The sequence below is a fragment of the Bufo gargarizans genome, chromosome 2, assembly GCF_014858855.1.
Source record: "Bufo gargarizans isolate SCDJY-AF-19 chromosome 2, ASM1485885v1, whole genome shotgun sequence".
Lineage (NCBI taxonomy): Eukaryota > Metazoa > Chordata > Amphibia > Anura > Bufonidae > Bufo > Bufo gargarizans.
The window spans coordinates 337210082-337225493 of NC_058081.1; the positions used below are offsets into that span (position 1 = coordinate 337210082).

The following is a 15412-nucleotide window of genomic DNA, read 5'->3' on the forward strand; positions in this document are numbered from 1 at the left end:
AGTGCTCAAGCGTCTCAAGGCAGCCCGGGTGCCGGCGATTCTGGTGGCTCCGGATTGGCCCCGCAGGGCGTGGTACGCAGATCTCGTGTTCCTGCTCGCCGACGTTCCATGGCGTCTTCCCCTGCGCCGCGATCTCCTTTCGCAGGGCCCTCTGTTCCACCCGAATTTACCGCAGCTTCATTTGACGGCGTGGCTGTTGAGACCGCGGTCCTGAAGGCCCGTGGTCTCTCGGACTCTGTCATTCAGACGATGCTTCGCGCTCGCAAGCCCCAGTCGGCCCGTATTTACTATTGGACCTGGAGGGCGTATTTTGCTTGGTGCGAGTCCGCACGTTTTCGTCCCCTCCTTTTTTCGGTCCCTAATATTCTGGCCTTCCTTCAGGCTGGCTTTGATAAGGGGCTTCGCCTGGCTTCTCTTAGGGGGCAGATTTCTGCCCTTTCGGTCCTTTTTCAACGTTCTGTGGCCGCGCGGGCTCAGGTTAAGACTTTTCTGCAGGGTGTCGCTCGCCGAGCCCCTCCTTTTCGCCTTCCGGTGGAGCCGTGGGACCTGAATCTTGTCCTCGATGCTCTTCAGTCCTCTCCTTTTGAGCCCTTGGCAGACATCTCTCTGTCGTTTGTGTCGTTTAAGGTTGCCTTCCTTGTGGCAATCACCTCTATCCGTCGGGTTTCCGAACTGGCGGCGCTTTCCTGCCGGTCGCCTTTCCTGGTGTTCCATCAGGACAAGGTCGTTTTGCGTCCCGTTCCTTCCTTTCTCCCTAAGGTTGTCACCTCGTTTCACATCAATGAGGAGATTATCCTTCCTTCCTTCTGCCCTAATCCTTCTCACCCTCGGGAGAAGTCTCTCCATTGCCTGGATGTTGTTCGGGCCCTCCGCTGGTACCTTCGCCTCACGGAACCCTTCCGTCGTTCGGATTCTCTTTTCCTGGTTCCGGCGGGTCCTCGTAAGGGTTTGCCTGCCTCCAAGGCCACCATCTCTCGCTGGGTTCGGTCGGCTGTCAAGGAGGCCTACGCCGCGAAGGGCCGTGCTCCCCCTTCCAGGTTGACCGCTCATTCGACTAGGGCAGTTGGGGCTTCCTGGGCGGTGCGTCATCAGGCTTCGGCTGCCCAGCTTTGCCGGGCCGCCACCTGGGCGTCAGTTCACACTTTTTCTAAATTTTACCACATTCATTCCCTGGCTTCTGCTGACGCCAGCCTGGGGCGTAAGGTTCTGCAGGCAGCGGTGCTTTAGGTTGCCGTCTTGGCATTCTTCTTCCCTCCCTCAGGGACTGCTTTGGGACGTCCCATGGTGCTGTGTCCCCCAATGCCACGCACGAGAAAAATGGATTTTTTGTACTCACCGTAAAATCCTTTTCTCGTAGTAGGCATTGGGGGACACAGATCCCACCCTTTCCTTTGGAGCATTTATTCTTGTTCGTGGTTCCGGCGTTTGCTTGTGGTTGTCGGGTCCCCCAGTTCAAGACTTGTTGGCACTCCGTTTCTTTTTGGTTCAGGTGTGGCGTTCCTACTGCTTTTTGTACTGACTGAGTTATTCTGGCTCTAGCAGAGGGGTATAGCCCACCTGGGTGGAGCCAACACTTTTTTTGTTTCTAGTGTCAGCCTCCTAGTGGCAGCTGGGCATATACCCATGGTGCTGTGTCCCCCAATGCCTACTACGAGAAAAGGATTTTACGGTGAGTAAAAAAAATCCATTTTAGTGTCCGTCAAAGCACATTTTTTGTTCTGGGTTGAAATACAATTCCCAATTTAGCAATTTCATAATTTAGTGGTTTCTGCTATATCAGAGCTATTCGAAATCTATCCCTAAAAGGGTATATAATATTCAAGGTGCACATAGGGGTCCCGTCAAAGCACATTTTTTGTTCTGGGTTGAAATACAATTCCCAATTTAGCAATTTCATAATTTAGTGGTTTCTGCTATATCAGAGCTATTTGAAATCTATCCCTAAAAGGGTATATAAGGCTACTTTCACACTAGCGTTCGTCGGTCCGCTCGTGAGCTCCGTTTGAAGGAGCTCACGAGCGGACCCGAACGCAGCCGTCCAGCCCTGATGCAGTCTGAATGGAGCGGATCCGCTCAGACTGCATCAGTCTGGCGGCGTTCAGCCTCCGCTCCGCTCGCCTCCGCATGGACAGCTGAACGCTGCTTGCAGCGTTCGGGTGTCCGCCTGGCCGTGCGGAGGCGTGCGGATCCGTGCGGATCCGTCCAGACTTACAATGTAAGTCAATGGGGACGGATCCGTTTGAAGATGCCACAATATGGCTCAATCTTCAGGCGGATCCGTCCCCCATTGACTTTACATTGAAAGTCTGGACGGATCCGTACGAGGACTATTTTCACACTTAGCTGTTATATGCTAAAAATAATGCAGACGGATCCGTTCTGAACGGAGCCTCCGTCTGCATTATTATGATCGGATCCGTTCAGAACGGATCCGATCGAACGCTAGTGTGAAAGTAGCCTAATATTCAAGGTGCACATAGGGTCATTCAGAATAACTTCACACACACGCTACTGTGCATTTCCAAGTCTAATTCTGTTAGTAAATCCATACCGGTCACCCAGCGCCTAAATACTAGGCCTCAAATTTATATCCCGCTAAATCTCTCGTTACCGCTGTCCTGTTGTGGCTGGGAAAGTTATTTAGTGTCCGTCAAAGCACATTTTTTGTTCTGGGTTGAAATACAATTCCCAATTTAGCAATTTCATAATTTAGTGGTTTCTGCTATATCAGAGCTATTTGAAATCTATCCCTAAAAGGGTATATAATATTCAAGGTGCACATAGGGTCATTCAGAATAACTTCACACACACGCTACTGTGCATTTCCAAGTCTAATTCTGTTAGTAAATCCATACCGGTCACCCAGCGCCTAAATACTAGGCCTCAAATTTATATCCCGCTAAATCTCTCGTTACCGCTGTCCTGTTGTGGCTGGGAAAGTTATTTAGTGTCCGTCAAAGCACATTTTTTGTTCTGGGTTGAAATACAATTCCCAATTTAGCAATTTCATAATTTAGTGGTTTCTGCTATATCAGAGCTATTTGAAATCTATCCCTAAAAGGGTATATAATATTCAAGGTGCACATAGGGTCATTCAGAATAACTTCACACACACGCGACTGTGCATTTCCAAGTCTAATTCTGTCACTAAATCCATACCGGTCACCCAGCGCCTAAATACTAGGCCTCAAATTTATATCCCGCTAAATCTCTCGTTACCGCTGTCCTGTTGTGGCTGGGAAAGTTATTTAGTGTCCGTCAAAGCACATTTTTTGTTCTGGGTTGAAATACAATTCCCAATTTAGCAATTTCATAATTTAGTGGTTTCTGCTATATCAGAGCTATTCGAAATCTATCCCTAAAAGGGTATATAATATTCAAGGTGCACATAGGGTCATTCAGAATAACTTCACACACACGCTACTGTGCATTTCCAAGTCTAATTCTGTCACTAAATCCATACCGGTCACCCAGCGCCTAAATACTAGGCCTCAAATTTATATCCCGCTGAATTTGAATACAATACATTGGGCCAAATAATATTTTTGTTGTTGTGGTGAACCATAACAATGAGAAAAACATCTAGTAAGGGACGCGGACGTGGACATGGTCGTGGTGGTGTTAGTGGACCCTCTGGTGCTGGGAGAGGACGTGGCCGTTCTGCCACATCCACACGTTCTAGTGTACCAACTACCTCAGGTCCCAGTAGCCGCCAGAATTTACAGCGATATATGGTGGGGCCCAATGCCGTTCTAAGGATGGTAAGGCCTGAGCAGGTACAGGCATTAGTCAATTGGGTGGCCGACAGTGGATCCAGCACGTTCACATTATCTCCCACCCAGTCTTCTGCAGAAAGCGCACAGATGGCGCCTGAAAACCAACCCCATCAGTCTGTCACATCACCCCCATGCATACCAGGGAAACTGTCTCAGCCTCAAGTTATGCAGCAGTCTCTTATGCTGTTTGAAGACTCCGCTGGCAGGGTTTCCCAAGGGCATCCACCTAGCCCTTCCCCAGCGGTGAAAGACATAGAATGCACTGACGCACAACCACTTATGTTTCCTGATGATGAGGACATGGGAATACCACCTCAGCATGTCTCTGATGATGACGAAACACAGGTGCCAACTGCTGCGTCTTTCTGCAGTGTGCAGACTGAACAGGAGGTCAGGGATCAAGACTGGGTGGAAGACGATGCAGGGGACGATGAGGTCCTAGACCCCACATGGAATGAAGGTCGTGCCACTGACTTTCACAGTTCGGAGGAAGAGGCAGTGGTGAGACCGAGCCAACAGCGTAGCAAAAGAGGGAGCAGTGGGCAAAAGCAGAACACCCGCCGCCAAGAGACTCCGCCTGCTACTGACCGCCGCCATCTGGGACCGAGCACCCCAAAGGCAGCTTCAAGGAGTTCCCTGGCATGGCACTTCTTCAAACAATGTGCTGACGACAAGACCCGAGTGGTTTGCACGCTGTGCCATCAGAGCCTGAAGCGAGGCATTAACGTTCTGAACCTGAGCACAACCTGCATGACCAGGCACCTGCATGCAAAGCATGAACTGCAGTGGAGTAAACACCTTAAAAACAAGGAAGTCACTCAGGCTCCCCATGCTACCTCTTCTGCTGCTGCCGCCTCGGCCTCTTCCTCCGCCTCTGGAGGAACGTTGGCACCTGCCGCCCAGCAAACAGGGGATGTACCACCAACACCACCACCACCTCCGTCACCAAGCGTCTCAACCATGTCACACGCCAGCGTTCAGCTCTCCATCTCACAAACATTTGAGAGAAAGCGTAAATTCCCACCTAGCCACCCTCGATCCCTGGCCCTGAATGCCAGCATTTCTAAACTACTGGCCTATGAAATGCTGTCATTTAGGCTGGTGGACACAGACAGCTTCAAACAGCTCATGTCGCTTGCTGTCCCACAGTATGTTGTTCCCAGCCGCCACTACTTCTCCAAGAGAGCCGTGCCTTCCCTGCACAACCAAGTATCCGATAAAATCAAGTGTGCACTGCGCAACGCCATCTGTAGCAAGGTCCACCTAACCACAGATACGTGGACCAGTAAGCACGGCCAGGGACGCTATATCTCCCTAACTGCACACTGGGTAAATGTAGTGGCAGCTGGGCCCCAGGCGGAGAGCTGTTTGGCGCACGTCCTTCCGCCGCCAAGGATCGCAGGGCAACATTCTTTGCCTCCTGTTGCCACCTCCTCCTTCTCGGCTTCCTCCTCCTCTTCTTCCTTCTGCTCATCCAGTCAGCCACACACCTTCACCACCAACTTCAGCACAGCCCGGGGTAAACGTCAGCAGGCCATTCTGAAACTCATATGTTTGGGGGACAGGCCCCACACCGCACAGGAGTTGTGGCGGGATATAGAACAACAGACCGACGAGTGGTTGCTGCCGGTGAGCCTCAAGCCCGGCCTGGTGGTGTGTGATAATGGGCGAAATCTCGTTGCAGCTCTGGGACTAGCCAATTTGACGCACATCCCTTGCTTGGCGCATGTGCTGAATTTGGTGGTGCAGAAGTTCATTCACAACTACCCCGACATGTCAGAGCTGCTGCATAAAGTGCGGGCCGTCTGTTCGCGCTTCTGGTGTTCACATCCTGCTGCTGCTCGCCTGTCTGCGCTACAGCGTAACTTCGGCCTTCCCGCTCACCGCCTCATATGCGACGTGCCCACCAGGTGGAACTCCACCTTGCACATGCTGGACAGACTGTGCGAGCAGCAGCAGGCCATAGTGGAGTTTCAGCTGCAGCACGCACGGGTCAGTCGCACTACAGAACAACACCACTTCACCACCAATGACTGGGCCTCCATGCGAGACCTGTGTGCCCTGTTGCGCTGTTTCGAGTACTCCACCAACATGGCCAGTGGCGATGACGCCGTTATCAGCGTTACAATACCACTTCTATGTCTCCTTGAGAAAACACTTAGGGCGATGATGGAAGAGGAGGTGGCCCAGGAGGAGGAGGAGGAGAAAGAGGGGTCATTTTTAGCACTTTCAGGCCAGTCTCTTCGAAGTGACTCAGAGGGAGGTTTTTGGCAACAGCAGAGGCCAGGTACAAATGTGGCCAGCCAGGGCCCACTACTGGAGGATGAGGAGGTGGAGGAGGATGAGGATGAGGATGAAGCATGGTCACAGCGGGGTGGCACCCAACGCAGCTCGGGTCCATCACTGGTGCGTGGCTGGGGGGAAAGGCAGGACGATGACGATACGCCTCCCACAGAGGACAGCTTGTCCTTACCCCTGGGCAGCCTGGCACACATGAGCGACTACATGCTGTAGTGCCTGCGCAACGACAGCAGAGTTGCCCACATTTTAACCTGTGCGGACTACTGGGTTGCCACCCTGCTGGATCCACGCTACAAAGACAATGTGCCCACCTTACTTCCTGCACTGGAGCGTGATAGGAAGATGCGCGAGTACAAGCGCACGTTGGTAGACGCGCTACTGAGAGCATTCCCAAATGTCACAGGGGAACAAGTGGAAGCACAAGGCCAAGGCAGAGGAGGAGCAAGAGGTCGCCAAGGCAGCTGTGTCACGGCCAGCTCCTCTGAGGGCAGGGTTAGCATGGCAGAGATGTGGAAAACTTTTGTCAACACGCCACAGCTAACTGCACCACCACCTGATACGCAACGTGTTAGCAGGAGGCAACATTTCACTAACATGGTGGAACAGTACGTGTGCACACCCCTCCACGTACTGACTGATGGTTCGGCACCATTCAACTTCTGGGTCTCTAAATTGTCCACGTGGCCAGAGCTAGCCTTTTATGCCTTGGAGGTGCTGGCCTGCCCGGCGGCCAGCGTTTTGTCTGAACGTGTATTCAGCACGGCAGGGGGCGTCATTACAGACAAACGCAGCCGCCTGTCTACAGCCAATGTGGACAAGCTGACGTTCATAAAAATGAACCAGGCATGGATCCCACAGGACCTGTCCGTCCCTTGTCCAGATTAGACATTAACTACCTCCCCATAACCATATATTATTGGACTCCAGGGCACTTCCTCATTCAATCCTATTTTTATTTTCATTTTACCATTATATTGCGAGGCTACCCAAAGTTGAATGAACCTCTCCTCTGTCTGGGTGCCAGGGCCTAAATATATGCCAATGGACTGTTCCAATGTTGGGTGACGTGAAGCCTGATTCTCTGCTATGACATGCAGACTAATTCTCTGCTGACATGAAGCCAGATCCTCTGTTACGGGACCTCTCTCCTCTGCCTGGGTGCTGGGCCTAAATATCTGACAATGGACTGTTGCAGTGGTGGCTGACGTGAAGCCTGATTTTCTGCTATGACATGCAGACTGATTCTCTGCTGACATGAAGCCAGATCCTCTGTTACGGGACCTCTCTCCTCTGCCTGTGTGCTGGGCCTAAATATATGCCAATGGACTGTTGCACTGGTGGCTGACGTGAAGCCTCATTCTCTGCTATGACATGCAGACTAATTCTCCGCTGACATGAAGCCAGATCCTCTGTTACGGGACCTCTCTCCTCTGCCTGGGTGCTGGGCCTAAATATATGCCAATGGACTGTTGCAGTGGTGGCTGACGTGAAGCCTCATTCTCTGCTATGACATGCAGACTAATTCTCTGCTGACATGAAGCCAGATTGTCTGTTACGGGACCTCTCTCCTCTGCCTGGGTGCTGGGCCTAAATTTATGACAATGGACTGTTGCAGTGGTGGGTGACGTGAAGCCTGATTCTCTGCTATGACATGCAGACTGATTCTCTGCTGACATGAAGCCAGATCCTCTGTTACGGGACCTCTCTCCTCTGCCTGGGTGCTGGGCCTAAATTTATGAAAATGGACTCTTACAGTGGTGGGTGACGTGAAGCCTGATTCTCTGCTATGACATGAAGACTGATTCTCTGCTGACATGAAGCCAGATTGTCTGTTACGGGACCTCTCTCCTCTGCCTGGGTGCTGGGCCTAAATATATGCCAATGGACTGTTGCAGTGGTGGCTGACGTGAAGCCTCATTCTCTGCTATGACATGCAGACTAATTCTCTGCTGACATGAAGCCAGATCCTCTGTTACGGGACCTCTCTCCTCTGCCTGTGTGCTGGGCCTAAATATATGCCAATGGACTGTTGCACTGGTGGCTGACGTGAAGCCTGATTCTCTGCTATGATATGAATACTGATTCTCTGCTGACATGAAGCCAGATTCTCTGTTACGGGACCTCTCTCCTCTGCCTGGGTGCCGGGGCCTAAATATCTGAGAATGGACTGTTCCAGTGGTGGGTGACGGGAAGCCAGATTCTCTGCTATGGGACCTCTCTCCAATTGATTTTGGTTAATTTCTATTTATTAAATTTTTATTTTAATTCATTTCCCTATCCACATTTGTTTGCAGGGGATTTACCTACATGTTGCTGCCTTTTGCAGCCCTCTAGCCCTTTCCTGGGCTGTTTTACAGCCGTTTTAGTGCCGAAAAGTTCGGGTCCCCATTGACTTCAATGGGGTTCGGGACGAAGTTCGGATCGGGTTCGGATCCCGAACCCGAACATTTCCGGGAAGTTCGGCCGAACTTCTCGAACCCGAACATCCAGGTGTTCGCTCAACTCTATTCATATGCTGTAAGCATGTTGTCTACTAATTCAGCATAGTTTGCAGCTTGTCTGTTTCCAAGGAAGTTCTGCACTACTAGCACAAATGCATCCTAAGCTTCAAGACGTACTTGCTTTGTCAGATTCTTGCGCTGATCATAAGTATGTATTTGTCACATATGTAGCAGAAATTGTCTGGATCGTTAACACATTTGCGTTTATCCATCTTAAGTTTTAAAACTGATAGCACTATAACAGATCACTTTATCAAAATATGTTCAGCTTGCATTATATACTTACTGCAGACATCAGCCTGAGTGCGTCTGAACAGGTCTGGACATGTCCAATATAATGCATTAATATTATAACTGAATAGACTATGCAGGTATAGCTTAACCCTTTAAGGACCTCCGCCGTACATGTACGGCGGAAGTCTGGTCCCCAAACATGTTCGCATGTGCAGCGGGCTCCATAGCTGCTGGGTTTCTGCTATTTTAAATAGCCATAAGGCTGATCGCATACATTTTCCCTTCCCTTTCAGATGCCTTGGTCAAATGAGACCACGGCATCTGCGCAGTCTGGAAGCGGAAGTTGCGCATATCCGCTCTGGTAACAGCGTTCCCTGACTGAACCTGGTACATTGATCTAATAGGCTGAAGCCTCAAGCAGGCTTCTGTGCCTATTTGATGACTATACCAATACAGGTCACTAGGTGGCATCATTGTATTGGTATAGTGCAAATTACCGTATTTATCGGCGTATAACACGCACTTTTCCCCCCTGAAAATAGGGGGCAAATGATGTATGCGTGTTATACGCCGATTAGGGCTGAAACGTGTCCTCCGGAGGCCAGAGAGGCAGGACTGAGCCGGCCGGCACAGCGGAGGGAGGAGGAGGGAGTCCCTCCCTCCCCACTGTGCGCGGCTGCCGCTGAACACCAATGAGGACAGAGTAGGAGGGGAGGGACTGTGGCCACTGCGCCACCAATGAATGTGCCGGCCATATCCCACAGGGTCCCCCTCCCCCCCCCCATCATTGGTGGCAGTTTGCAGTTCCGATCGGAGCCCCAGCAGTGTAATGCTGGGGCTCCGATCGGTTACCATGGCAGCCAGGAGTCACGCTACTGAAGTCCTGGCTGCCATGGTATGTTAGTGAGCAGAGAGCAGCGCATTATACTCACGTGCGCTGTGGCCGCCGGTCGCTCCTTCTGTCTGTGCGGCGGATTGCTAATGCTGTAAGCATTAGCAATGCGCCGCACAGACCTATGAGAAGGAGCGACCGGCGGCCACAGCGCACGTGAGTATAATTCGCTGCTCTCTGCTCACTAACATACCATGGCAGCCAGGACTTCAGTAGTGTGACTCCTGGCTGCCATGGTAACCGATCGGAGCCCCAGCATTACACTGCTGGGGCTCCGATCGTAACTGCAAACTGCCACCAATGATGGGGAGGGGGACCCTGTGGCCACTGCCACCAATGATTAATACTGGGGTGGGAGGGGGGGGGGGGGTTTGCGTTACCAGAGGGGGCAGATCAGAGGCTTTATTTGAAATTACATATTTTTTTCCTGAAATTTCCCTCTTAAAATGAAGGTGCGTGTTATACGCCGATAAATACGGTAAGTGTTTAATGGTGCCTATATAGACATCAATAAACACAATAGGCAATCTAATGATTGCCAGTATTGTCACCCATGGTGACTTAAAAAAAGTAAAATAAGTTTTTGCAAATATAAAAAAAATAAAAGTTCAAATCACCCCCTTTCTGAACAATAAAAAAAATAAACATCACGTGCATCGCCGCGTGCGAAAATGCCCATTCTATTAAATATAACAATATTAATGGCATACGGCAAATAGAGTAAGGGGGGAAAAAATATGGCAATTTGCAATTTTTTGTCACTTCAACTACCCAATATTTTTTTTATAAAAAGTGATCAAAAAGTCGCACACACTTAAAATTGGTATCACTGAAAAGAACAGATCTTCCTGCAAAAATGAGCCCTCACACAGCCCGGTACACATAACTACCAAGTTATAGGGGTCAGAATATGTTATAAAAAACTTTTTTTTCCCCTCAAAGGTTTTAATATTTTTTTCAGTATTAAAACGCAAGAAAAATTATACAAGTGTGATATCGTTGTAACCGTACTGACCTGGAGAATGACGATAACAGGTCAATTTTACCTCATAGTGTAGAGTGAAAAAAATGTTTTAAATTTTTTTTTATTTGTCCGCAGCTATTTATTTGCGGAGCCATGTGCTGTCCGCATCTTTTCTGTTCCCATTGAAAATGAATGGGTCCGCACCCGTTCCGCATAATTGCGGAACGGATCCGGACTATTCAGACGGACGTGTGAATGGTGAATTAACCCTAAGGGTCTATTCACACATCCGTGTGTGTTTTGCGGATCCATGAATCCGTGGATCCGCAAAACACGGACATCTCTGGCACTTAATAGAAAATGCATATTCTTGTCCGCAATTGCGGACAAGAATAGGACATGTTCTATATATTTCGGGATCGGAATTGCGGACCCGGAAGTGCGGATCCGCAATTTCGGATCCGGGCAGCACATCGTGCTACCCCATAGAAATGAATGGGTCCGCAATTCCGTTCCACAAAATGTGGAACGAAATTGCGGACGTGTGAATGGACCCTAGTGTTTTTTTCTAGACTGATATTAGTAGCCATGTGCTGTTTATTGCTTTGCTAGGTTTCTATCCATTTAGCTCCCATTATAAAGGGTCCTTTGTGGTAACTGGGAAGGGTTACTTGTCATTGGCAGTGATGTTGGCAGTATTTTGGAATATTTAATATTGATACTGTAAAGTTGTGATAAGCTGTGATAGCATTTGGTAACATAGTTAATGATTGATACCACTTGGTAAAGTAGACACAGTGTTGGGCTGAAAAATAATTCCAGTTTTCGCCTAATATAATAAATATCTGCAGAATGAGGGTTCTCAAATAAGGATACCTAGGTGTGCTATGACCAAGGGAGCAGAAAAGATGCACTCAAAACGTGTCAGATAGTCAGACCTTCTTGCCTGTTTGTATCTGCACACGTGGCCGATGTTTAAAGTGTCCTAATAAACTTTGGAATTTTTAACCTTGACCGGAGGCTGGCGTTCCCTTCACTCCTGATCATTTTGATCCATATATAACAATGAACTGTATTTTGTACTGTAAGCGGCAAATGAGTATAGAATTCATACAGTAAGCACGGACAGATCTCAGCTGATGTTCTTTTTTTCTTCATATCCTTACGGGACACTGTATTGGTATGTGTGCCCTAAGTCCAAGAGAGGACTCCTTGGGTAAAGTCTTTTAAAGGGAACCTGTCGCCAGGATTTTGTGTATAGAGCTGAGGACATGGGTTGCTAGATGGCCGCTAGCACATCTGCAATATCCAGTCCCCATAGCTCTGTGTGCTTTTATTGTGTAAAAAAAAAAACTACTTGATACATATGCAAATTAACCTGAGATGAGTCCTGTCCCTGACTCATCTCACATACAGGACTCATCTCAGGTTAATTTGCATATGTATCAAATCGTTTCTTTTCACACACTAAAAGCACACAGAGCTATGGGGACTGGGTATTGCGGATATGCTGGCGGCGATCTAGCAACCCATGTCCTCAGCTCTATACACAAAATCCTGGTGACAGGTTCCCTTTAATATTCTTTGGAGCCTCTTGAACGTATCAGATACTGGGCATAGCATAACAGATTTCCGGTTAGTAGCCTGGGAAAAGCTGGATGCCAACTCCTGGAACATTGCAATGATTCATTAGTGATCAAGTAGCAAATTATGTCCTACACTAGAGGTCTAAATCCATATATTATAATTTGTTGGATCACCCCCCACAGCAGTGACAGAACTGATCATAGGCTGCAACTTATCCTGAAGCATTCACACTACCGTACCCCTTTTGCAGTGTGCAAATCACGGATCCGCAAAATACGGATACAGTCTGTTTGTATTGTGCTTTTCATGGGAGCCATCGTAACAATGCCTATTCTCGTCTGCATCTTTTATGTGTAGTCGCGGAATGGACATACGGATGCGTACAGCACACAGTGTGCTGTCCGCATTTTTTTGCAGTCCCATTAAAATAAATGGATCGGCATCCAATTGGCAAAAATGTGGATTTGATGCGGAAAATATATACAGTTGTGTGTATGGGGCCTTATGCTTTTTTTTTATCAATTTTTTTTTCTTTCTATGGGGTTTGACCAAATGTCTGTCTGTCTATCATATCTATCTATTCCTCGTATTCTCTTATTATAACACACTATTGTTTTTAGCATTGTATTTCAGGACTCTCTGTAAGGAGTGTAATTGCTGATGTATATTTCAGGTTTACTTCCAGAATAGGCTACGATTAGCTGTTATTGGTCAGAGCGTCTTTGGCCAGGAAGTGTATAGTAATCTGCGCAAGGAAGGACATAAAGTGGTGGGAGTCTTCACAGTTCCAGACAAGGATGGAAAAGCAGATCCTCTTGGTAAGTGTTGTATTCAGAGTCACCCAGACACTTGTTTTTGTCATAGAAAGACAATGTGGAATCACTCTATGTAATTCAACTTTTGACTTCCCTATAAGTGACCACAGGGTTTTCTTTATTTTAGACCAAGTCCTCATTTAAATGTGAAAAAGTACCGGTGTTGATCCAAAGGTGTTATTAAAGTTGAGATAATGTCCTAATTAAAATGTAAAATAATATACATATGTTGGTTTGTTGTGTGTGGACAAGTCCAGGTTATTTAGAAAGTATAAGGTTTATATGACCTGGGGCCTTCAACCTCCTTGAGGACCCTAGGGGACTTCAACAACCACAACTACCTCTCTGATATTTCCTTATGCATCTCTTCAATTTAGTGACACTTTTTGTAGTTAATTATGAGTTAGGAATCTACACTGAGGAGTGAAGGCCTCTAAAAACGTAAACTTAACCTATTAGCCTCCTACCTCTCAGAAAAGAGAGATCCTCTGGCTCTTCAGCAAAACTATCTATCTGAGAAGAGGTTGAGGCACGTGTTTGTAGCTCTGTTTTCTCCATAATTCCCATAGACTTCCTTGAGAGGTCAGGTATAGACTGGGATTTAGAGTTAAAAAAGAGGCCCCCACCAAATGTTTTTGCCCAGGGGCCTCCACAAACCTCAGGAGGTCAAATACGTGGAGCCGACTCAACAAACACATAACATATTTGAGCAAGACACACTATTCAGCAGGTAAAAACCTTATTTTTTTTTATTCAAAAGTCAGGTACCAGGGCCCCCTGTCTGTTTCCTTAAATATCAAGTGATCTTCCTGATCCTAGACCTGACCTCTCAAGGAAGTCTATGGGAATGCAGCTGTTCAATTACAGCCACAAATTCTCTGTCCTTTCCAAACTAATTTGTATGATCAGTGCAGGGCAAGAAGGAGAAACAAAGTGCAATGAGCACATCTTAAGTTACCTGTCACATACAGGAGACAGGAAAAACACCTAGAGCCAGGGAAGGTGATTTTAAACCTGGCCACTAAATATTAACCCCTTCACGACCATAGATCACCAGGGAAGGGTGCATTACGCCCTCACTACCTTAGACCACAGGAAAACAGGTAAAACTCAACAAATGCCCTAGAACAGTGATGGCTAACCTTGGCACTCCAGCTGTGGTAAAACTACAACTCCCAAGATGCCCCCCTTGCTTGGCTGCTCTCAGAACTCTGTAGAAATAAATTGAGCATGCTGGGAGTTGTAGTTTCACCACAGCACAGTGCCAAGGTTACCCATCACTGCCCTAGAACATCAAGGTAGCTGACATTAACCCATTAACTATCCCTAGATAATCAGTGAAAAGAGAGAGAGAGAGAGAGAGAGTTAGAGAGAGAGAGAATTAGATAGCACAGAGGACAGAAGATGGTAACAGTTTGAGACAGAAAGAGACAAAGATAAAAGTGTGGAAGAGAAAATAGAAAAAGCCATACAAGAATGGAATATCTTGATGGAACTTTTTGTCTCTTATAAGATATCAATTTAAAATTGAACTGTGTACCAGGACCTGGAATTGGAGAGCAGTGGGAACAGGAGCAGTGGTGGGGGATAGGTCGGGTGATTAATGATTCTTTTCTATTTTTATCTCTATTGCCCCCTTTAATGATCTGACCATAACAAGTAAAAATTGCCCATTTGGTTGGAATCCATATGTCTGTGATCAGTGTAAATTATTTATATCTTATTTATTATACATTATTGAATCAAATTTGCTATAACTTTTCAATAAAACCATTCATTTTATTTAATTGTCCATGGCTCAAAATTGTTCAACGTTATATACTAAAAAAATATGTATGTGACAGTCTACTTCCTTGATATAATCCATTAATTATTTTTCTTGTCTCTGATACCTCGCACTACCTTCCCCGAATAAGATATGATCCCCCTGCTGAAAGATACCTGCAGTAGTACAATCAGTTTCAATTCCTAATTACCTTACTGATGGTTTCTTTCTCTGCGGCATCCGTGTTTCTCGAAATGCAGTGTGGGACTCACTCTGTAACGGGTCTGCTATCTAGGCTATGGATCGTGCCCCCCAGCCAGTGGCGCGATTCCGTTAATTCAGAATTGCAACTCGTGCTCTCAAGGAGCAACTAGTGACGTCACTATGCAACTATGGATGGGTCCCAAACGGAATCACGCCATCAGCCGGAGCCTGATTCATAGCCTAGATACCAGGCTTGTTACAGCGTGAGTCCCACACTGCATTTAGAGAAACACGGATGCCGCAGAGAAAGAAACCATCAGTAAGGTAATTTGGAATAGAAACCGATTGTACTACTGCGGGTATCTTTCAGCAG

General features: G+C 47.6%; 1 protein-coding gene across 1 annotated transcript in view; it reads left to right on the forward strand.

The window, feature by feature from the left end:
- Nucleotides 1–15412, forward strand: part of ALDH1L2 (aldehyde dehydrogenase 1 family member L2) — a 92104-nt gene that overhangs the window by 34562 nt on the left and 42130 nt on the right. The window contains exon 2 of the mRNA XM_044280586.1: nt 12929–13073. Within this exon, the coding sequence (XP_044136521.1) occupies nt 12929–13073 (145 nt within the window). The remainder of the gene's footprint in view (nt 1–12928; nt 13074–15412) is intronic.